At 38.7% G+C, this 22,794-nt stretch overlaps 1 protein-coding gene across 8 annotated transcripts in view; it reads left to right on the forward strand.

Annotated features, from left to right (window-relative positions):
- The window catches only part of ARB2A (ARB2 cotranscriptional regulator A), a 254,123-nt gene that overhangs the window by 225,849 nt on the left and 5,480 nt on the right, over window positions 1-22,794 (forward strand). The window contains exon 11 of one of the 8 annotated variants that reach the window (XM_072922383.1): window positions 18,655-18,725. The exons of the other annotated variants lie outside the window; for them this stretch is intronic. Coding sequence (XP_072778484.1) covers window positions 18,655-18,710 — 56 coding nt within the window. The 3' untranslated portion in view covers window positions 18,711-18,725. Of the gene's footprint in view, window positions 1-18,654; window positions 18,726-22,794 lie in introns of those variants that run through there. 8 annotated transcript variants of the gene reach the window in all.

The following is a 22,794-nucleotide window of genomic DNA, read 5'->3' on the forward strand; positions in this document are numbered from 1 at the left end:
TTTAGGGTTTGTCCAGGGAGCAGTTGTGTTAATGAGCTGAGTTCTGCCCGAAGGATGTGCTTGGGAGCTCTGGGCATGGTGGTGCCAAGGTCCTCTGGCTTCTCCTAGACTTGTTCAGAATGTTCTTTAAATGAATTTAAATGAATGCATATCCAACCCATATAATTCTAAAACTTCAACATTTAAATGGATTTTTATTTGTGGATTGTGTGATTAAGGAAGTTACTGAGTTTCACAGATAGCATTCACCTGCTCTTTTAACAATGTTTGGATGCCATCTCATTGCCCTTCCATCTTGAAGTTCATAATTGGACTCCCTTGCAAACCAAGTTAATTCAGTCCACTGCTGGATTTTAATTAGACATTAAGAGAAAATAAGACCATGTCACTTGTAGTCAGAATATGGCCTTAGTGTATTCTACATTGGAATGAATATTTGTGCATTAGCCCCTCAGCACCGGCAAGAGATATTTGCTACATCTGAACTCTGTGAGAAAGTTGGCCATTTTCTTGCTACAAAAGAAACTTAATAAAGCTAATGAGGACACTTGGAAAGTGTACTACATCGCTGTGCTCCAGCATCACTGATAAGCATCAGTGAAATCAGATTTGTAATGGAGGTGTCTGATTTGTTTAGCATAAATGTAAGGGACCTACCTCTCTCTTCCTGCAGAGCATCTGTGCTCCCTGAGACAGGCTCTGCTTTTTTGCAAAAGGAGAAACAGCAAAGTACACCATCCCTTCAACTAGTCAAAGCAAGTGAAGGCAAATCAAGAACATACATTCCAAGGATGGAAAATAAAAACCCATAAGGTTGTGTGCCTGGAGAGGGGCAACAGTACCTTTCACTCTGAACGTACATACCAAGGAGGGCTGTCAGTATTTAATGTGTCCTGACTGTGAAAACAAAATGTCAGCCTCCTTTCTTGCTGCTGTTGTCCATCTTTGCGGGTAGAAGTTCAGAGCTTCTGTAGCTGCCTGCAAATGGCATTTCTGGGCAGCACCAACAAAATGGGGTAAGCCACCAAAGCAGGTGTCCACAGTGATGTGTTGATGGTGTAAAGCTGGTGACAGTGTTTTTCAAGAAGTTTTCAGCTCGTCTTGTTAAGGGAAGACACTGGGTATTAGGCAGAGCTTCATGATGCCTGGTTCAGCTTGGCACTAGTACATGCAATGGGTCTGCCCTGACCTTAGCATGGTGCTTTTAACATATTTGTTAGCATGAGCACTTCCCTGAAAACTGGTAACTGTACGCCCTGCAAGCACTGTGCCAAGTCCCCTCATGTCCTGAAATCTGGAAAACAAGAAAGCCACAAAACACCACTGTATGGTGTGACAATGTTTGTCAAGAGGACCAATGGCCTAATTATTCTCATTCTTTGCAGGCATTTCAGTAAAGGAGATCTTTATTGAGGAACGTGAAGGAAGTTCATCAAGTGGGTCTGCAGAAGTTTTTGGAAAAAGATTGCAGAACTTAACACTTAGAAAACTTGCACTTGGGTGAGCTGTCTGCAAGCAGGAGTGAGTTTGAAATGAGATTGGGCAGGAGACAGGAAGCTCACATATGTCTGAGTTAGTAAGTAAAAGTGCCTGAGAACAGCCCTTGTGGCTGCCTCTGCTTTTGTGCTCCTCACAAAACGGCTAGTGCATCTGTACCCGTAACCAAGGGATGCTCTTTACACTCAGTTCTGGAGTGAGGATTTCCCCAGGTCTGTTCTCCAGAGGCAGCTGGATGCTAGCACGCTGTTTTGGGGCTGAGGGAAGTCTAGTTTGGGGACAGGCACAGGTCATTCAATGCCAGCTGGATTCAGTGTTCAGTGTTCTTCCTTGTGTTAAATTTATCAGCATAAAGGAAGTGTCTGAACTCTGAAAGTAAAAAAATCTCCTTATGTGAGACATGATCAAGAAATCAGAGCTGAAGAAAGAACCAAGAGTGTATGATCAAAGCTCTAAAATCTGAGGAAAGGTCTTGATAGTCACACTCAGGAGGAGTATATAGTCACTAGTCACAGTGAGCATGGGTATCAGTGCTGGCTTTAACAAATCAGGTGAGAATGGTGTTAGAGGTGTAACACAGGATTTACGTAACAGTGGCAGACAAAGTGAGCCTTTCATGTCAGTGAAAAGACCATGCACTTTATATTGGATTTTTACCTTTGTTTTCAATGACCATTAAAGATGGTCATTGATGTATGACCATATATGACATATATTTAGCAACAGAAGACATATATTCAGCAACATAAATGCAACTCTTTCCAAGATTTCATTTCTTACTATGCTTATGTAAATTTTACAAGTTGATTAAGTCTTTGTAGTTATGTTCTGGCTTATGGCAACATGCTTAGCAGCAGCATAATTCATTTGCTAGCACTTAGTATGACACTAGAGAGAAGTAACACTTTATTTCTTAGAACTAATTGGCTTCACTATGTAGTTCAAAAATCATTGACGTCTAGTCAGTTGGTGCTCACAGAAAATGCACCACGCTAGTAAACTCAGATCTGATATCAGCTGTATTGTCATTAATTTTAAATGAATGCATCTCCAACCCATATCATTCTAAAACTGTATATCACAATGTAAATGTTAGAAAAGTGAGATTCAGTAGTGAGGCCTGTTTTGTCCATCGGGGACATGCCTATCTTACGGAAATTCTTTTGGAAATATGAAATCAATTCCTTGAACCTTATCTGTATTTTCACACATTTTAGGAAGGAAAGAAGTGTGCTATAAGTTTCCTCACAAATGAATATAGTTTGGGTAAGTGTTAAACAAAAGACAGGCTGGTAACAACTGAAGAAATGTGGAATTGTAAAAACCAGGAAATTTATTTGGGGTTAAAAGAAGAAAAACACTAAGTTTTATTTTACATTTCAGGTTCAGAGAAGGCAAAATATGGCATCAGTAACTATAGTAATTTATTTTTTCTTATTTTAAATAGCTATATATTACGTGTTTGTTTGGTGCCTACAGCTGTTAAGAGTTGCTTGGAGGACGGGCAGTGATGGCAGTTTCATCCCTACCTTTCTAATCTGCCCTGGCCCCTCCAAGCAAATGTTAGCACAAGTGACAGAAATGGAGACAAGAGAGTGATCAATGGGGCTTAGGGAAATAGCATCGATGGTAGGGTGGAAAAAGACCAGGGAAAGGAAAATATGTCTTTCTGAAATCAGCTGCAAGCAAGAGTCACTGCCTCCAGAAGGCCTTCCTCAGGAATCTATCAGTGGAGGGACCTAATCTGCTGATGCTGAGAAGGAAGCATTGTAGTGCTGGGTTACCAAACTTCTGACATTTAATTCAAGATTTTCAGTTGTGGCAGTCTGCATCATCCTTTCCATTTCAAGAATGCAGAGAAAAATCTCTGCAATAGCAGAGTGGTTGTTACAGTGCACAAAAACTTGTCAGAAATAGGCATGTATAAAATGCCAAATCTAGCAATAAAACATCTGTCTTTGCTTTATAGCAGTATGATGATTTTGGTGGTTTAAACTACAGAAATGCCTTTGAGAGCTTGACTATTCGATGGAACTGTGCTGTACCATGCTTCACTGCTTTTCACTGTGGGAAAGAGAGTGTGAGTGGTGCCTGTGGACCGATAAAAGTTTCTCTTCATAATGAGATATAAGCTGAAGGCAAGCACTGCTTTATCTTTACAGATGACTTTCTCACTGCAATGTTTTAGGCTGATTTTCATCACAAATCAAGTTTGTGGATTATTTTACCAGTGCTATTGCATATCCACGTCCAGTGTCTTGCAAGCCCAAAACAATCTTTTCAAAAGGCAGCTGCAGGAAAGTGGAAATGAAACCTGAGGCATTGCACCTTATTAAAATGTAGGCTGAATTCCTTACAGATACCCACTCAGGTATCTTGTATAATCTTCTATCGGGATTGTATCTTGGCTTCAGTTTGTATGACATTGCATGTTTTGAATAGGACAAAGGCTCACTGCTGTCAGTCCTGTTTCAAGGCCAGTATTTATCTGCTTCTTTGCGGATGCCATTTTTTATCTGGTGTCCAGAAGAGCACACCTCTGCCAACACACCATGTCCCAATGCATCGCTCTTCGGCTTGCATGATGTCTGGAGAGACAAGCTCAGACCTGGATGCTTTTCCTCGCTGTGGTAGAGAAAAGGGACGTCTCTGGTGCCTGCTCTGACAAGAAAGTTGATTCATGTGTAAATTACCAGTTGCCCTTTATTTGCTTGGTCCATGGAGACACACACAGATAAAAGGCTCACTGGGTCAGAGCTGAGTGTGTGCTGGTTTCTCCCATGGCCACAATGACAGGGTGAGGGTTGTTGTCAAAGATTATCAGACAGGCTCTGATGTCTTACCATTATTTACTTTCAGGGTAATACATAAAAATAAAATTTGGCACACAGGAGCCTTTTACAGCATTTCAGCCACGTGTGCGTTTTCAGGTGCATGATGTCATCACCATCGCCTTTCAATAGCAGGAGTTCTGCTGTCTATAAAGACAGGACGGCTGTCTTTATACTGAAATGCTTTGCTTTAAATACCTCTTCTACATAGGGGGAGCATGTCCCAGGCTTCTTCAGCCCTCTACAGGAGAAAAAAAAAATTATTATCTGAGCAAAATCACTTCTAAAATTATATATAAAAAAGTAACAGAGGGAAGGTTGCAGTAATTTTGAACTGAAGCCCCTTTAGTGTGTGATTTTGCATGCTTGTAATTCCCAGTCACGGCATTGAACAGCTCTCAAATACTTGCAACACCCCGTGTTGTGTCTCATTTAATAACATAGTTATAATATATTTGTCTACTTTACAACTGTATTTGTATTGGCATATAAAGTGTGCGGCAGCTGGGAGCTGTGTGGGGGTGGCAGAAAGTTATTTGATCTACAAAATCAGTTACTTGTCACTCAGTTGCCTTTCACTGAAGCATAATAAAGAATCATTATGGGCCTATTAGGCAGTGCTGATGTAAATGTATTTTATGTGCCATTTTCAGATCAACAGTTAACCATACAAAAGTAAAGTTGTTAAGTACATCATTCTTTGTTTAAGAAGGCAAATCATAAATCAGGCAGAATATTAAGCTTATGAAATGCAAATTTGAGACCCCAAGGGTTTTATCTATTAGGTCAGCTTCAGATTAGGCATCAGGCCTATCCTTCCCTTCAATAGCAAGTAGACAAAGTTATCTATGCCAGCTTTCTACTTTTGTGACAGTGTTATGAATGCCTCTTAAAAGGTTTTTGTGGGGGGAAAAAGCAAACCTTTTAACATATTTTAAAAACCCTAGAAATTAAATGGCTCAGACTGGATTAGGAGAGTGAGGGTTTAACTTGTTGCGCATGCATTTTATATCTCCCATGAGAATTCTTTTGTTCTTCATTGTTATTAATGATATCCCATTTTTTTGTATAATATTGATGCTACTGGAATCACTTAACAGCTTTATTTGCCAGACAGAACCTGTCTAAAAAAAGAAAGTTGTTAATGCTAATATTTTGAAATTCTCCTCACATCCCTTGTTACTCTTTTAGTTACTGAAATTGCAATTTGAAAATCCTCACATTTCCAGAATCTGAGTTTCTTCTTGATCTTATTGATGAAGTTTGAAGCAGATGTTTTCAAAGCCATCTGTATGAAAGTGCACTTTTTGGCTTCTTTTATGGATTACCAAGGCCAGGGTTAAAAAGGAAATTTGGAATATGGTAAAAAGCCATAGTTCACAATCTTATTTTGCTTTCTTCTGCACAAATTTCCAGTTCCATTTTATTGGTCTATCTGGGGCATCTCCGGTGCCTGCTGCAGGTTTAGTGGTAAAACACAAGAAAGAATGTTGTACATCCTAGCATGTGTACACTATCTGGGAAAGGAAAGGTTTGGTAACTTGGTTTAAGAGTTTAGCTGATAATACCCAAAATGGGCTGCTATGAGGAAATGGCAGGTTTAGTAGTAGTAGTTTATGTGGAGTGTTCGGCACTAGGAGATAGCAGGTAATGGAGGTAGCAGTGAAAGCTACAGTTTGAATAAGTCCTGGTTTAATTGGATAGATAAAAGCTGGGTTCTTAGCTGCAAGCCTACCTAGATGTGTAGTATCCTTAGTCCTAGTTTGATGTAGCCTTATCAGTATAAAAACGCATTTTCTGAAAGATATGTTGGTACCCTAGTCTCAAAAAGACTTAGGAGAGTTAGTGGAAGGATATTTTTTCAGTAATACTAATGTGTTAGTATAGTAACAGAACTGAAATATTTGGCAGTTCTGTAAGTATACAAATATGCTTCATGTATGTAAGTATGGAGCATAGTACACAAACACAACATTTCCTTAATATAAGCAGCAACATTCTATGGCAAATTTCCTAAGAATATATTTTATACATCTGTGAAGATATTTACAAGATATAATTATATGACAAAAATATTTGAAGGTAGTGAACAGATTTGTTTGTACACATAGTCTTTTACTTACCAGGATAGCTGATCACAAATGTGGAATTCTTGCTTATATTGTGCCATAAACATGTGTTCTTATGCATATAGAACTATACATAACAACAAAGAGCAAATGTCATTGCTAAAGCTCAGTCTATGGCATGCATGGGCACTGTGTGTTAAAACACGGTGAATAAATGCTGCAGTGAACTTGGCCAGCTTTGTGTTTTGAGGGAGATCCTACATTGTCATTATCTTGTGAAGCCAATTCACATGTTTGATGTAAAACTTTAGGTGAGGCAGACTTTCAGGTGCTTATTGTTCATTTGTGCCTGAGAACTGCATACGCAACGCCTGGCTTGTGTTCGCCAGTGTTGTGATTTATGAACACAAATGAGTTAATATGCTACAAATTATGTATGCAGTTAAACTTAGTGACATTTGAAAACTTGCTTGCTATTTGCATGATATCTGATCTTACTGCATGAGGTCCTGCTGCCCAGAAAGATGCAAGGAAGGTCATGGAACTGATGTGACTTTTGGCAACATTCCCCCTTGAGTATGGGACGATTGCAAAGAAGAAAGTTTTTGGTGCTTTCTGTCACATATTATTAATTGATGGCAAACAACTCTTGCGCAGCCACGCACTTCTAAGCAACCTTATTTCACCTTCATGCAATTTAATAGCACAAAGAGCAGTTTTGTTGTTTATTATTGTTTAGGGCAGGCACAAAAGCAACAACAAAAACTAAGATGAAGTCAGTATAAGAGTAATTCTTATAGCTGTGCATCTCATTGTTTTCTGCATTACTTTGCAAATAATAAGTCAAATTCCTCCTCAAGGTGACATGTCAGTAATTTCAAATTTGATTAGCTTTATATGAAGGATGTTGGTACATTTCTGTATGAATCTTTGATAGCCCTGCATACAACCTTAACACTTAGAATGCCCCTTTGTGACAGTGTGGCACACTGAAGTAATTAATGTTAGCTACTTGCATCTATAAAATGGGGATTCTGATTGGGGTATGGCTCAGCAAGCTTGACTTTGGCCTGTTCCTCCTAAAAGAATATGAGACATGTAATAACTGTTCAAGAATTTTGGTGTGTTTATTTTTTAATATCATAAAAGGAAACAGATGGGTCTGAAGGGGAATATTTACATCATGCAGTAACATGACCCATAACTTCAAGCCTCCAGGTGATGGAGTCAAATCTCAAGTGATCCATAGAACATTTGATCCCTAGAGTTATGAACCACGTCATGTGTAAGGCTGGTTTTAAGCACTGCTACTTGATGTGCTTTATTTTTTTGTTAATGGGGCTTTGTGAAAGTGCCAGGTTTTCATAATTTCATAGCTCAAGCTTGTTACAAATCATAACTCAAACATTCCTCTTAGCAAAAGTGCAACAGCAGAAATTTATGTTGCTGCTTGCACAATGATCTATCTTTATTTTCTTTGAAAAGGCTGTAAGGGGGCCTGTATGGATTGCAAAGCTGGCAATTTTATGAAATGAAAGACTTTTTTTCCCCAGGTATTTATCTTTAAAAAGTGAGAAGCTAAATTCTTTTAGTCTTATTTTTATTCTGGCTTCAGATTCTTCACAGTATTATTCCCGTTCTTTATCCACATTAAGTAAAGATAGTCTTAAATTAGCATATGTATCATGAGCCCTTTAAAGAAAACTCACCATTACCTGCCTACTCCCTGAGAAGCCTGCCAATTAGTCTTCTGTGCTAAATGACATCATTTAAATTTTGGAGGTAGATATTTTGAAGAGGAAGAATTTGAGAAACCCAAAAACATTAGTAAATCCCAGTAACTGTTGTTCAGCAAACTAATTCATGTCTTATGCGCATTCCACATTATATAATGGGTTATCTGCTGAGTTTCTCACTTTAGATAGTTAAACAGATGGGATATTGTTATTTTAAGAAATAAATGTTTGGGGTAGTGCCCAGTTTGCATTCAAGAGAAAGGGAGTAGAAAAGTTCTTGTCCTGAAAATCGGACTAGTATTTGGAAAGTTTTGGGCAAATAATTGAGAGACTGATACACCAAAGCACTAACTGCTGGGGCATCTGCACATAGACCCTGTTGGAAGAGAGAGCATCTTTCTTCCCTTTTGTGTCAGGAAATTTAAATTGTACTGGTAAATGCATGGGTTAAGAGTCTGCTGGAATAAATCAAGGTGTTATAACATTATACCTTTTCAGAGCCACTAAGAACTGGGATTTTTGCATCACCAGTTTGTGTACTGTACAGAGCCAAGGTAAGAGCATCCTGTGGTGCTAAGCAAAAGACCCTGCTGAGAGTAGATATAGCAACATCTGTCATTGCCAAACCCGGGATGGATGTTGTGATATGGCACTAGCAAACAGAGCAACAAACAGTAGTTGGTAAATACTGGGCCAGATATGGATAATAGTGTGCAGCTTGTGTAGTGTTATCAAAATGATAACATGTTGCATGAGCAGTGTAATTGCCTTAAGTATATTACTGAACGTTGATGTTTATAAGGTGATTTCTTCTTTGGATGTATTAATGCTTTCATAATTTGCCTGGCTTGTTACATATTTCATATTTGAAACAAAGCCTTCTATGACTTGACTGGACTTAGCAGATTTGCTGGATTTGAAATTGATCAATTAGATCAGCTGAGGGAGTAACTGATTCTGCTTGCTGCAGAGTAGCTCTGTCATCATTCCTTTTTGTCTCATTCAAAGAATACTGTCATATTAGCACAGAAGTGTATGTGCTAGCAGCTGACACAAGGAAAAGAAACCATACATGGCTGTCATTACAAAATAAGTAACTCATATATGTCATAGCATCATATATCATACAAAGTTAAAATTTGGATGCTGTGTTCTTTCCTATAAGATACTTGTTAAAACTGCCATTGCTGATACTTTTATCTGCCATTTATGATCTTTTGCATGATTCTTCATACAGTTTTTTCATTTACTCATTTTCTTTATCACTGTTCTGTTAACCAAATGTCAAAAAAAAATACAAAGTAACTGTTATCTAAAGCCATAGAAACAAACTGCAGAGATGAGTCTACAAATGCATGTGATATTATTACAGAATAATATTGCTTTTAGTGACCAGCCATTCTTAGCTCTAGTAATATATGAAATATTTAAACTTCTGATTGTCTAATTGAGTTATGCTACAGTGAAAGACCAGCTGAAGCTCATGCTGGAGCATAAGCAAGATGCAAACATTTTGTACTTCACACTTTTGTACACCTACCTGTTTTGATTCCTTCAAAACAATTTATCCCCTGCAGCGAGTGCAGCTCTGTAGATCCTTTCTTATACCACTAGATTTGCAGGACCACAGCAGGGCTTGTGCATCCTCCAGACTGAGCCAACCTGTGATTTCCCTTGGAATTGCTACATTCAGCCTGTCACCAGTGTTACTCTGCTCTCTGCTAGTTTAGATGCTAATGCATCTGAGATTTTTGGTGGACTGTGGATCACCCTAAGAAAAAGTTGCGGGTAGGCTTGCAAAGTAATTTTTTGTCTTAAATAAGGTTTATTTTTAACAGGTGGGAAAACAGAACAACAGACTGCTATGAAACAAAAGTCACCTCACTTATATGTTTGCAGCAGGGGATCCTGTTGGATCATTAAAGGACTCATGTCTTCACATTACTCTCAGTTATCATCTCGGGAAAGAATTAAATAATAGAAACATAAAGCTTTCAGTGGCCTTGTTGTGTGGCTTTCAAGTTCCTTCATGTGTACCTCATCTATGTTTCCATAACAAACTATTATTTCTGTATTACCTCTTATATGTGATCACAACTTCATAATGCAACTACACACTCAGATTAAAATAGCATTTACCATGAGGTAGATTTATAAGAAAGACCATTAGGGGACGCTTTGCACTTCTTTGGCTGCTGGGAATTTAGGTGACCTGGAAACTTTGAATGTATGAGAAAGAGCAATGTCTTTCCACCAGCAGAGATTAGAGAGTCAGCTCAGCTGTGAGCTGCTTACAGTGAGACTTGTGTCTATAGATGCTCAAAAAATCCTCCTTGGAGCTTAGGGCTCTTTAAAGTTTTTTCTGTTAATGAGATTAATTCCTTATTGATACTTTTTAAAATAGCTATTAGTCTTTACTTTAAACACCTGGAGCTTTTTATCCAAATGCTTACAATTTCTTTCACTGCCCTGTAATAGCCAATATACATTTCACAACAATGTATTACAGGAGTTTCCCATATTCAAACTGTGTTACATTCTCCTTCATTTTCTCATTGTACTGCATTGAAATTGGGTTATTTCACATTTTGTTGCAAAAGCCTCATCTGTTTGGACCAGTTCTCTCTACTCCTAGGCAATAGCTGCAGGTCAACAGAGGCGTCTGGTGGAGAAATGCACAAGTGATCCTCAAAGGCAGCATAACACTCTCTGCAAGGTCAACACAAGCTGTACCAAAGCAGCAACATTAAGCACCATCCCCCTTCAGTTTTGCTTGAACCATTTTGACATTGACTAAAGTGAATGTCCTTAACTTGTCTCTTCAGCATGCATGCTTCAATTATTCTCCTGTTAGAGTTTTCTGTGTGAAATTTGTTTTCTTCAACCGCAATAAGACTAAGAAAGGCAATTTTATCGTGTGATGTTCTGTGGCTGCAGGTCAGTTGCAGAGGTGGAGATTTCAGACATGGAGTTTGAGCTCAGACACACGCATGGTAAAGTGAGGTAAAGGTGCTGACAGTATTAGTGCAATAGGTTGTCACCTTCTCAGTGACCCACAGCCAAGGGAGAATGAAGCATTGGCACTTTTGTCTTTGCCTGGAGAGACTGAGGCTCCCATAAGGCAGCTCTTACCTAGGCTGGAGAGTCATGAGAGTCATGTGCCATTGTGCCTCTCCTCCCCTCCATGTCTGCTTACCTGTCCCTGCTGTGTCCAGACTGTGCTGTCCCTCCAGTCTGTCTCCTAACCTCTCTTTGCAGCCAGTTCCCTGCTTTTCAAAGTCTTTCCCTCTCCTGGAGGGGTGTTCACTTTCCTTGGTGTTCCTATGCCACTTCTCTTTGATCTTTTTACACAGTCAACCTCATGCCTTGATTCACTCATTCATGTACTATCCATGGACTAGTTCTTTTCTCTACTTACATTAGGCTGCTTTTTTTCCCTTCTCCCCTTGTTCTGCCTGCATTTGGAGCCCAGGATAGAGTGCTGTCTGCACCTAATTCCTGTGCCTGATGCCACATTAGACTGCAACATCTGGGAGCAGCAGTGGCAAAAAAAAAGTCTGCCTTAGCCCTGTCGACTCTGGGCTAACAGCATCTTCAGAGGAATCTTTGGCCACTTAGACTTACAGATTCTGGGGACTCTGCTGAGCATATGCAAATGAGTTTTTACAAAGTCTTGTGACTAGGCAAAAAGCTGGCTGTTTTTTCATGGGAGTTACAAAAGGACACCAGGGACCTTGCCTTCCAAATTTCAAACTGTGAAGAATACAGAGGAGCTACTCAGCAAAATTCTTTTAAGACCTTTTTTTTATTTTTTTGTTTGTTTCATTTTTTATTCCTCCCAGCAGGGCCAAAATATGTTTTCCTTCAGTCTTATCCTGAAGTGACTAAATCCTCTCACTTGAAATGTAAAAAAATAATAATAATCAGCCTAAGGCAGAGACAGAACCGGGGAATTTTCATCCCAAATACTTAGCTTGGCAAAACTTATAAACAACTGAAAACAAGCTCTTTTAAAGGGAACTATTGAGATCCCAAACTACAGAGGACTTGCTTGCGTTATACACAAAAGTCCAATAGGAATTCCTCTGTGATCCATTTGGGATATGAAACTCAATTATAAAGAATCTGCTTTTCATATTTCAGAAATCCCCCTTAGGTAATGGATGCCATAAGGAACCATTTGATTTCAGTACTTCTCAGGCCATACCAAAGCTGTTGCAACTAGTTGATTTGTTAAGTATGTAACAGATTTATTTTATCAATTTTCTTGTGGGATTTTGTGGAGTTTTTACTGAATCTCTTTTGTTGTGAAACATAATTTAAGTACTTACATGCATTTTAGAAGTACAGCCCAGTCAGCATTGTACAAGTTAAGCAGTAGGATTCCTTCAATGCACATCCTTAGTATCTCCTGGGCAGAAAATATGAAAATGATACATGACGTTATTCTTAATTTAGAACAGTAGCAAACTTGTTTCCTACCAGCATCCTTGCTCCTAGGCTTGCAGGGCAAATCCTAATGCTTCCACCTGTTGCCATAGTAGTAGATGGGATGCGCCGTTTCTACCACAAGTGGATTTACATGTCCCATTTATCCTGTGAAAGAGCAGGAGCACCTTCTCAGTGTGCAGCGTGGGGCAGGGTGTCCTTCACACCAAGGCTCTTGATTTCTGAAGGTTTCTGCAGCTGGAGAAGGTATGACCTTGGTGAGCAGGCTTCACTGCTCCTCTTGCACCTGCAGAGGAGCTGCTGTTGCAGTTCAGTTCTGCTGAAGACATTTTAGCATGGAATCAGGTTTGCCTTGGGGTGTGAGTTCTTTGAAATAAAAAGCAGTAAATCTTCTTGACCATACCCATTGCTCCCAGACCTTTCCTAGCCATTCTCCCACTGCAGATGCCAAGATGCATAGACCTCAGCCTGGTATGAAGTTTCCTGAGCTGCTTGGCTGCTGCTTTCCCCAGCTTCACAAAGGAGAGCAAACCCTACATTTACAGTGTCCTGTCCCCTCAGCCATCCTTCCTCGGAGGAGTCTTGTAGGCTTTCAGTTTGTGTCTGAATGCAGGTCTGGAAGAGCAATTCTGAAACCCATGAGAATGTGGAATATTTGCACTGTAAACTTCATTTGGTTCCTGTGGAAAGTAGCAATAATGGCTGCAGAGACACTGATGTGAAGTGTTTGTCATTCTGGACCTGTAAAACATTATAAAACACATAGGAATTTTGTTGACTTCAAGGTCTTTGCTTTTTAGTCACTCATAAACTCTTCACTTTTCACAACTGAGAAAAAAAAAAAAAAGTTTTCTTAGTTTAATATTGTGGTTGTAGTGTTTCCTTTATCCTCAGACTAACAGGAAATGTTCCAGCCACAGCGCAAGTTTTCCTCAAGTGTTCACATATCAGCTCCTCTCTAAACTCCCGTCTACAAGAGATAGTTTTTATGTTATCTCATTGCAGGATTTTATGAGCAGTACCTGACAAACTTTAGGTGTCTGTTCATTTGTGCATATTGATATTGGTCTTATTTAGACAAATTTCAGCTTCTGCCTCAATCCTTGCTTTTACAATGAAGTCTTCTCTCTAATGTGTAAACACTTTGCTTTAAAATTGCTTGACAAAGTTCAGCCTATGGTGGTTTAGACTAATTAAACCAAAATGGAGCAATAAGTATTAAGACATATGCTCGGCCATCAACAAAAGAAATCTCAAATGTATTTAAGTGATTTTCTTCATGCTTTTTTTAATGTAGTATTTGTAGGCCAGCTGTGGGAATAACTAATAATTTTAATGCAAGATTACTAACTCCAGTTCAGTGATTCTGCAGAGAGAAACTACCTTGACAACTTCTTTTTATTTTGTTCTAATTTTATGAAAAAATCAAAACTGAGGTTCTTGATGTAAGAAAAAGAAAATAATTTGAACCACTGAATTTTGAAACTCATTTAAATATTTAATCTCTCTTGCACTTCCAAATATACTTTTGTGGCAGTTACTGTTTCTATTCCCAGTTCCCAAGGTTTAACCTTCTTTCTAGATAGAAAAAAATGAGTTTTCTTTAGAACTACTAAATGTTTGGCAAAAAAAACTCTACCATGACACAAGGGATTGTTCTTGATTTTTCCAGTCTGCAGCACTGGTTTTGCTGGAAAACTCCACATGGAAAGATCAGTTATTAGATCAGGATTGTATTTTGAAGTGAAAATTGCATCTGCAAATACAAGGCAAATGCATTGTTTTCTGTCTTTTGATGGGGGTTTTGGGGTTTATTTTTCCTCTGGCTGGTGGGGAAATCATAAATTGTTTCTTCAACATTGAAGTGACTGTGTCATCTTGAAGATACAGCTTTGGAGTTACCTGTTGTATTCTTTTTTTAAAGGGTAGTAGTGGAGTCCCTGTTTTGAAATAAATATGGTCTCCCAAATGAAGCTTATTTAGTTAGTGCAGCATTTAAATCGAATGGTTAGAAACCTTACCATTCAGTAATTGGATGTTTAAAACTGGATTAGCATAAAAACTCTGGGTTTTGAGTTGTTTTGTGTCCTGATGTGTTTTCCCTGTGGCTGTAAAGCAGGACATGATTTGCAGTTTCTCCAGGACAAAAAAACCCTATCTGTTCTAATTGCACTGACTGCTGGGTCTCACTGAGCTTTCTCTAGCCAGATCTCAGCAATGGGGCCCACCAGTCACACAGGCAAACCCAAAGTAAATATCTGCCGCTCTAACGGATTTATTTGGTTGGAGTGGGTTTTTTTTCCCTTACTGTGAACTTAGTATTTCCCTTCACATTCATCCCAGACTTTTGAGTTCTCCCTCCTAGTGTTGGCAGACCCACCTCCCACACTGATATTCATGTCTGACTCCCATAGACAGGGATGTCAGGAGAGCTGTTGGCAGAGGTCAGCACATGCCAGCACACAACATGCCTTCTCGTCTTATCTGCCTTTGGCTTCGCTCTGCCTGCACCTCACTTCGCTGCCTCACCCACCTGATGCCTGTCTGGAATTCTGTGCCGCGTGACTGGCTTGCTGCCCTTGCATCCTGAGCATCACCCGTGACTGATTTTGGGCGGTGCTGTTCAGAAGAGTTAGGAAGCAAGGGACATGTACTGTGCATTTCCAGGCAGAGCTGCCGTCTGCTGTAATATGGAGGGGGGTTAAGCAGGGAGTGAAATGCAGCTTTATGATCATTAATCTCAAACAGTCCCTCTAGTGACATCTCTGAGGTTAAGTCCCAGAAAGTGTAATATTATTAAGTGTAGCTAAATTCAGTGTAATTCACATCTGCAGAGCCTTTTTTGAATTAATATTTAGTCTTAAATTGCCAGTTTCCATGATATAGGGCCTTCATAGTATCCCACATTAAGTCTTGATATGTTATGAATTAGAGGGCAGAAGCCTAAAATCCAGGTAACGCGCCAAAATCCCTCAAGATTCTTTGGAGTTCTGAGGCAAATATGCAATTAATTTAGTTTGCAACACTAAGCAGGGATGGTACCCTTACAAAAAATTATTTCCTCCTTTATTTGCTCTCCCAGCATAGGTGTGGAAATGGGGCCACTGGAGATTTCTTTTGCAAAACCATGTTTATGAGCCGTGTTGTTTGCCCAGTGCAGCTGATCCTTGCTACACACTTCACCTCATCAGGCTGTACTAGGTGCAGACCCTTATTGATTACCATGACTTGTGGGAGGGAAAAATCTTTGCACTTCAAATTTGGTATAAATTACAAATAGCATCTCCAAAGGCTGTGAGTCACACAAGTGGAACTCTTCTAAAAGACAGACATATGTAAAGCTGCTGTAGAGGTTATTAATTTTATGATTGCAGCACAGATGTATTTGACCCACAACAATGATCATAATCCATAAAACCCCACCATCTGTGTTCAGTCACCTGCCTTCTTCAAGAATGTTCATTAACAACACCCAGCAAATGTTATGCTAATAAAGGAAAGTTAACCCTCACTATATTGGTGTAAATTCACCAGAGAAACAACACCATCTTCTCACCATTTTTCTCACTAGTACAGCTATGCAGACACCTGGAAGTAGATGATGTAAGTCCTAGATGCACAGGATGGGGGATGTAATATGTGTACATATATAGACAGCAGTTGGTGTAATGCAAACAAGAAAAATTTATATGGTATAGGTTAATCATAAATTACTTACTGCAAATGCACAAGGGTTATTCACACCTCAAATCTTCAAAGTTTTATTTATTTTTTCCAGAAATTTATTTATACTTACTTGTCATAACTAAAATTTTGTCAAACTTAAAATAATTTTTTATTTACTCCCAAAACATGATTTTTTAACTCCACTTGTTACTTCTTGTTTGTGTTCTGGTGGCCCAGCTTCATCTCCCATGGCATTTTACAAGTTCAGATATCTTTCCCTTCCATTAAATCATTAAGAAAATTCCCTGAATTTCCCATGAAACCGTCATTCTCACCTAGGAGATAAATACCTCATTGTTGGCACTGTAGCAGTGGCAGTTGGATTCTTGAGATTTTTTTCATCTTACCTGCCACAGGACAGGTAAGATGAAAAGACAAATGCAGGGGAAGTGCCTTTTCTGTGACTGCTTCCGGACTAGGGAGAAGATGAATGGTGCCAATGGCTCATTGGAGGAGTTTAATTTTGTTGAGTTAGGTTAGGTTAGGTTAGGTTGGGTTAGGTTGGGTTGGGTTGTAGCCAGTCAGAGTCAGTAGCCCCAAGATGAAGCAGATGGCTTAGTGAATACCATTGTACCTATGAAAGTACTCTGGACTTGGGTGACTGTAGTCTTTTGTCTACAGATACAACAGGACAGTATAATCCAAGTGAAAAAAATCAGGAGCAAAAAATGCTTTTGAACTATTTCCTATGTAGAAGATTATAAATATTTTCCACTGTGGGAAAGGAGAGTTAGTGTATTCTTTAAAGGCTTGAAAGGTATGAATTCAGATTTTCACTAAAATCATAAAAACACGCTGGGTGTTTGATGTATTTCATGCCCCATGCATGTTCACATTGCAGATTTTTTGTTAGACACAGGCTCATTCCTGTCCCTCAAACGACCTTTACTTCCACAACTGCCTATGTCAGCATCCACACCAATCTTCAAGCTCTGCTTCTGGTGTGAAAGAACAGAAAATCATATTCTGCTGCTTTATTTTAAAGTTGCTTTAGTGTAATTTGTTCTTATGTTCAAAACTTCACAAATTGGCAAGTAGTAGTCTGTGCTTATCATCTAAGAACCTTTTATCATTTATTAAGAACTTTTTTACATCTTTAGTGGATGGGTTGTCTCTACTGTCATGTAACATGTTTTAAAGTTCTGCTGCCTTTCCTAGCTGCTCTTTGGTGCTGGCATTGCCATTTCCATGTTGCATTGGCTCCTGTGTTTTTGGAAAGTGCAAAACCATGTTGGTTTATGCGTATGCTGGTAGTGCATCCAGATGTTTGATGGCATAATTACTATTTAGAAAAAAAATAATCATAAAATATCATTACAAACAGGAGCTATTTTCTATGTAGCTGGTTGTTTCCCTTGTCCTGTTTCCCCTGTCTTGGTATCACTGATGAATTTTTTGAATTAGTAAAGTTCTCACAAGATAGCAGGAGTATGTACTCTTCAGGTTTCTGTCTCATAGGCAGTTAAAAGCTGTGGGATTTTGGAATAAACTCAGATTTAAAAATCAGCCCTTGAGTATTTCAGATTAAAGTAACTTGCAGGAATTGCTGCGGAATGTTTTAAATTAGTTATTTCATAAAACCTATATGCTTGTTAACATCGGCAGCATTAGTGCATGAACAGAGTTCCTTCTGTGAGCTCAGCAGAGCTCAGGTCCATTCCTCATCTTGGCTGAGCCACTTGATTTGCAAAAGCACAATAATGATGACTTCTCCCTTAAAAAACTGTTAGATGTCTCTTTGCAAAGCAATGAGGAGAAGGGGGTATAACTGACGGCTTGCATCATGCTGCAGCATATTAAGATCTGTCAGGTAAATTAGTATTTTTCAGGTTTATAATCTGTGGAAGTTATGAGGCTTGAACAGTTGGTTTTCAGTGGTCTCATCCGAGAAGTCTTGTGTTTGTAAGTTTTCTCATGAAGCGTTGAGTTCTGAGCAGGCCAAACCTTACTTTATTCAAAAGGCAATTTTCCTTTCTCCTAGTTGACAAAAAAATTGTTTTCAAATGCTATCTACTTTATTTGTGCTCCTGCTTGCAGTTTTGTATAGATTTTTTTTTCTTAATTCAAGATAGAAAAAATTCATGAGTATTTAAAAAATTATCTTACTAATGTGTATTATTCAAATGCTTCAGAGCTGCTGTGAAATACCTTGCTAATACAATCAATTTTAGATGTTACTTAAATAAAGCCAGTGAAGAGACAGGGCTGGGTGGAAAGAAACTCAGGCAGTTACTTTTGTCCATATTGGTTACTTAATTTGTCCATAATGCCCAGGGTTAAGTCAGCTATACTCATAATATTCCTAAGACTTGGTTGTCTAACCTTTTCTTAATTTCCTTTGGTGAGGTCCTGCACCTTCCATTGGTATGTTCTTAGCCCAAAAATGTCTTCGTAAGTTGTAGCCTGGGTATCCCACCTCACATTCGTCAGGTAAGGAATTTTTATACTTGTCTTTCTATACATTAAGGGTGAAGTTACAGGTATGAATAGATAGATGGAGGGATAGATAGATAATAGACAGAAAGTGTTGTTGATACACATACTATATAATGGAGATAGATATATGAAGATTGTATAGAGATAGGGATAAAGATAGCAGTAGAGGGGTGAACACATATATCAATATAAAAATAACTTAAAGCCCTACCTACTTCTTTCTGTATGGTACGCCATTTTAACATGAGTTTTAAAATCTATGGTTGCATAATATTGCATACATTTTTAATGGATCTCTTCTTCAAGGAAATGGCTTGCTTTCCTGCAGAAATTTGTTGCATTGGAAATTGCTGCCTCTGAGAATGTTGTTCAGACACCATCTTTACCTTTTTTAACATATACTCAAAAGAAAATTGCTTGACTCTGGTGGACCAGAAAATTACATCACTTTTGGTAACCTGTGCTTGGGAGAGAAAGACCTCACAAGTTTCTCTTATTTGGCCAGTTCACATGTAGAGGAACAAATGACCTGTACTCATAGGACTGCCCTTAATATTAAAGGAAGATTAGTGGAAAATAATGATGATCATGTTAGACTTCTATCTCTTTCCTGCTTTGCAGACCTTGCTTGCAATGAGCTTTTGTGTGAATCTTTACATCTTGTTGCTCAGAGTGCAAGAGGAATTTACTAATTTATTTTTTTTTTATTTTTCTTAACCACTTGCTTCTTGTGGGAAGTTGGTGTGTTGTAAATAAGGAGTGGAAGAAAAACCAATTGCAAGTATGGGAGTCCAGAGATAATATTTTTTCTTGATAGGATGCTTGTTACTCTGTTTTCATCATCCCACTAAAGATTATTACAGATAATATGTGTCCAACAAAAGTAACAACTGTTTTGTGTCACAGTAGATAATAAATAAGTAAAAAATGTCTTTAGTATGTGTAGTTTCTTTAGTATGTATGTTTCCAGCATTGCCATGATTTTTCTTATATTGAGTCTTAACCAGTCTTCATTGTGTGTCTAAGCCCACTTAATAAGCTGTATTTCATATCTTCAAGTTGTTCTGTTTCTTCCCTCTTGGCTTCTCCGAAGACTTCATTTTTGTTTCAGATTATTATCATGTCCATGACTACACAGAAGATTACTTCTTAGCCAAACTAAACACATCAAAGTTTGGGGATTGGTTTGAGGTTGGGGTTTTTTTATGTCCCCTCAGAAATGACTGCTTTCATTTCATTAATTGTTGTTTAACTTATATTTTAATTTTGCCTAAATTTTTAACCTTTCTTTACCACTGTGACATCTAGAAGTGCTTACGCAAAAACTCCTATGGTCATTGAATCTCAATGTTCTTGATCTAATGGACTCATTCACAGCTTTTCCTGAAGCTCTCATTTTCCTGGTCAGAACTATTGAGTGATTTTAGGCAAGATGTATTTTTTTAATCTCCTTTTTCAGTAGCTCTACTGGGGATACTCTTGACAGCTTCTTCTGTTTTGGAGTTTGAGACCTGGATGTTTACATCAGTAGACCAAAATTGTCAAAAAGACACAATAATTTCTTCCCATGCAGATCAACAGGATAAAGGAATTTTAAGGAATTTTAAGAGAAAAAATGTAAATTAAAAGTAGTTATGTCATACTTCATAATATCTGATGTACTCGAGACCAAAAAAAAATTGAAATTCCTGTTGAGAAATAGCTTTCTGATACAGAAGAAATTTGTTAGCACAGAAAGATGGATGCAGAACAGGCAGGTAGCATCTCTTATTCACACCTAAGTGCATATTTAGACAGTATTGCTATATTCCTACAGCATTACAGAATTGCAGAACTGAATACCTAAGAATTAAAGAAGTTCTTCAATGTGTGTGTGGATAATGTGATAAAGAAAGAAAGAAATTTCCATTGATTTATAACTTTCAGGAGAAAAAATCCTTTCTGAAAGGTCTGTCACACTTGTCTACGCCAGCAGATGGAGTTGGTTTATCTGTTAATTTATGTGTAAAGGATAAGTTAATTGCATTACTTTTCATGTTTAATAGTGTTTAAAGTGTTCCTGTTCCTGGAAATGCCCACAAAAGTCTATACTTTAACCTCTGCGCCATTTGAATCAAGTTCTGATAAGACTGAGTGCCTTTTAGATAGATAGCTTGAATCATAAATGTAAAATCAACCTCTGCCACTGTCTGCAGACCAGATGGCTAAGCTACTCGCATTGGCATTTTGCAGCATGATCACAGGGAGCAAACTCTCTGCTGAGCAAGAACTTGTTGATGAGCAGGAGAATTCTCCATCCCAATGGGGACTAAACCCCAAGGCGTGGAACACCCTTAATTCATTTTGAAGCCCGCACTATTTAGAGATGAGCTGTCACTTAGAGAAGCAGACCTCAGGTCAGCCCTGTGGCTAGTATCTGTGGAGAAGCTTTTCAACCTGGAAACTTTTCTCTGCAGAAATATTTCAGCACTAAGGCATGTATGAAGATCTCTCACAGCTTCTGTGCAGCAGGAAACCTTTGTCCCACACATCTTGTAAACGCTGCGGGGGGCCACCATTGTGCCGTGCATCTTCAGAGCACCGCAGGAGGAGTCTTTTGTCTGACACAGTGGGCATTCACTGTAGGAGGGCACCTTTGTCCTGCACAGCCAGTAACCGCTCTGCAAGAGTGAATTATGGTGATTGCACAGTTCTTCTCTCTCCAGACACTCTGCTTTCAGTTGGAGGAATTTGTCAGCCTTGCTAGGTGAAGATCTGCTTTTTCTGAGTGGAAGTGAAAAGGGAAGACAGTGAAAGTACCTTTGCATGCATGTGTGCAAATGGCCATCAGGATCATTCACACAGACATATTGTATGACCACCCCTACAGGCACCATTCCCAGTTTCAGTCTTTGCTTTTCCTCTTCCCTAGTTTTCCTATGCATTTAGGCTGCCCTTTTAATTATTATTTCTTTGTTCCATATGTTTTTACTATCTCCTATTCACTATGCTACTCCTGTATTCGGTATCTATAGTCTCAGTATTCTTTCAGGTGACTAATAACCACATTTAAAAGACTTGAGCCCAAATACCAATCCTTCTGGAACTTCACAGGTATTCTTTCAACCCCATATTATTACTTATTGTTTGTCTTCTCAAATGCTTTAGCCACTTCTCCAAAAGTGTGCAAGCGCCCATTTTCTAGGGTCTGAGATAATGTGCAATGGGAGAGGCATAACTCGGCGTCTTTGAGATGGGATGGGATAGGATGGGATGGGATGGGATGAGACGAGTCTGGACTCTGTAGAGATGAGATGTGTACTGCAGCTGCTGCTGGTGTTCATGCTGCTGGCAGCTAGAGCCAGCGCAGGTCTGGCAGCACTCATTTGGGAGCTGCATTACTGTAGATCTCAAGTGTTTGGGGACCCCTTGACTGGCATAAAGCAACTGATTTGCAAGTGAGAGGCAGGAGTGACCATAGCCCATTAGAGCACTGAGGGTCATAATCCATTTTAAGTGATTACATTGGTTCCCACTGCCTCAAGGTTGCCACACTGACCTATGTTGAAAACACAGCAGTGGATAAGTCTCTCACCTGCTGATTTTTGTTATTCATTGAAGTTTGGGTTTTATCTGTTCTTGTCAAATTTGAGCGTCTTGTGTCTGCTGTTATTCTAGAGGTACTTGTAGTTTTTTATAATGTTGATCTCTTTATTTACTAGTATTCAGACATGAATTTTATGTGTGGTAGTTAGTTTCAATTAATCCTCTTTTTCTCAAATTAGAAATTTTTTTTCTTCTCATTCCCACCGTAGTCCTCTGGTGCCTACCTGATTGTATATGAATACTCAGAAATAATTGCCAGTAGTCCAGCAAGTTCATTAACTGATTCCCTGAAGACCCACATATGCATGTCATCCAGACCGATGAATTAAATTTTTAAAAGTATTCCCTCACCTGATTTTTTGTATCTACAACAGTATTGGCAAGTCTTCATTATTTCTAATTATTTATCTCTTTGTGGTGCTTGGTAAATTGATTTTGGAACTTGTTCACTGTTTTACTGTCATT

This window comes from Taeniopygia guttata, chromosome Z, assembly GCF_048771995.1.
Source record: "Taeniopygia guttata chromosome Z, bTaeGut7.mat, whole genome shotgun sequence".
NCBI lineage: Eukaryota > Metazoa > Chordata > Aves > Passeriformes > Estrildidae > Taeniopygia > Taeniopygia guttata.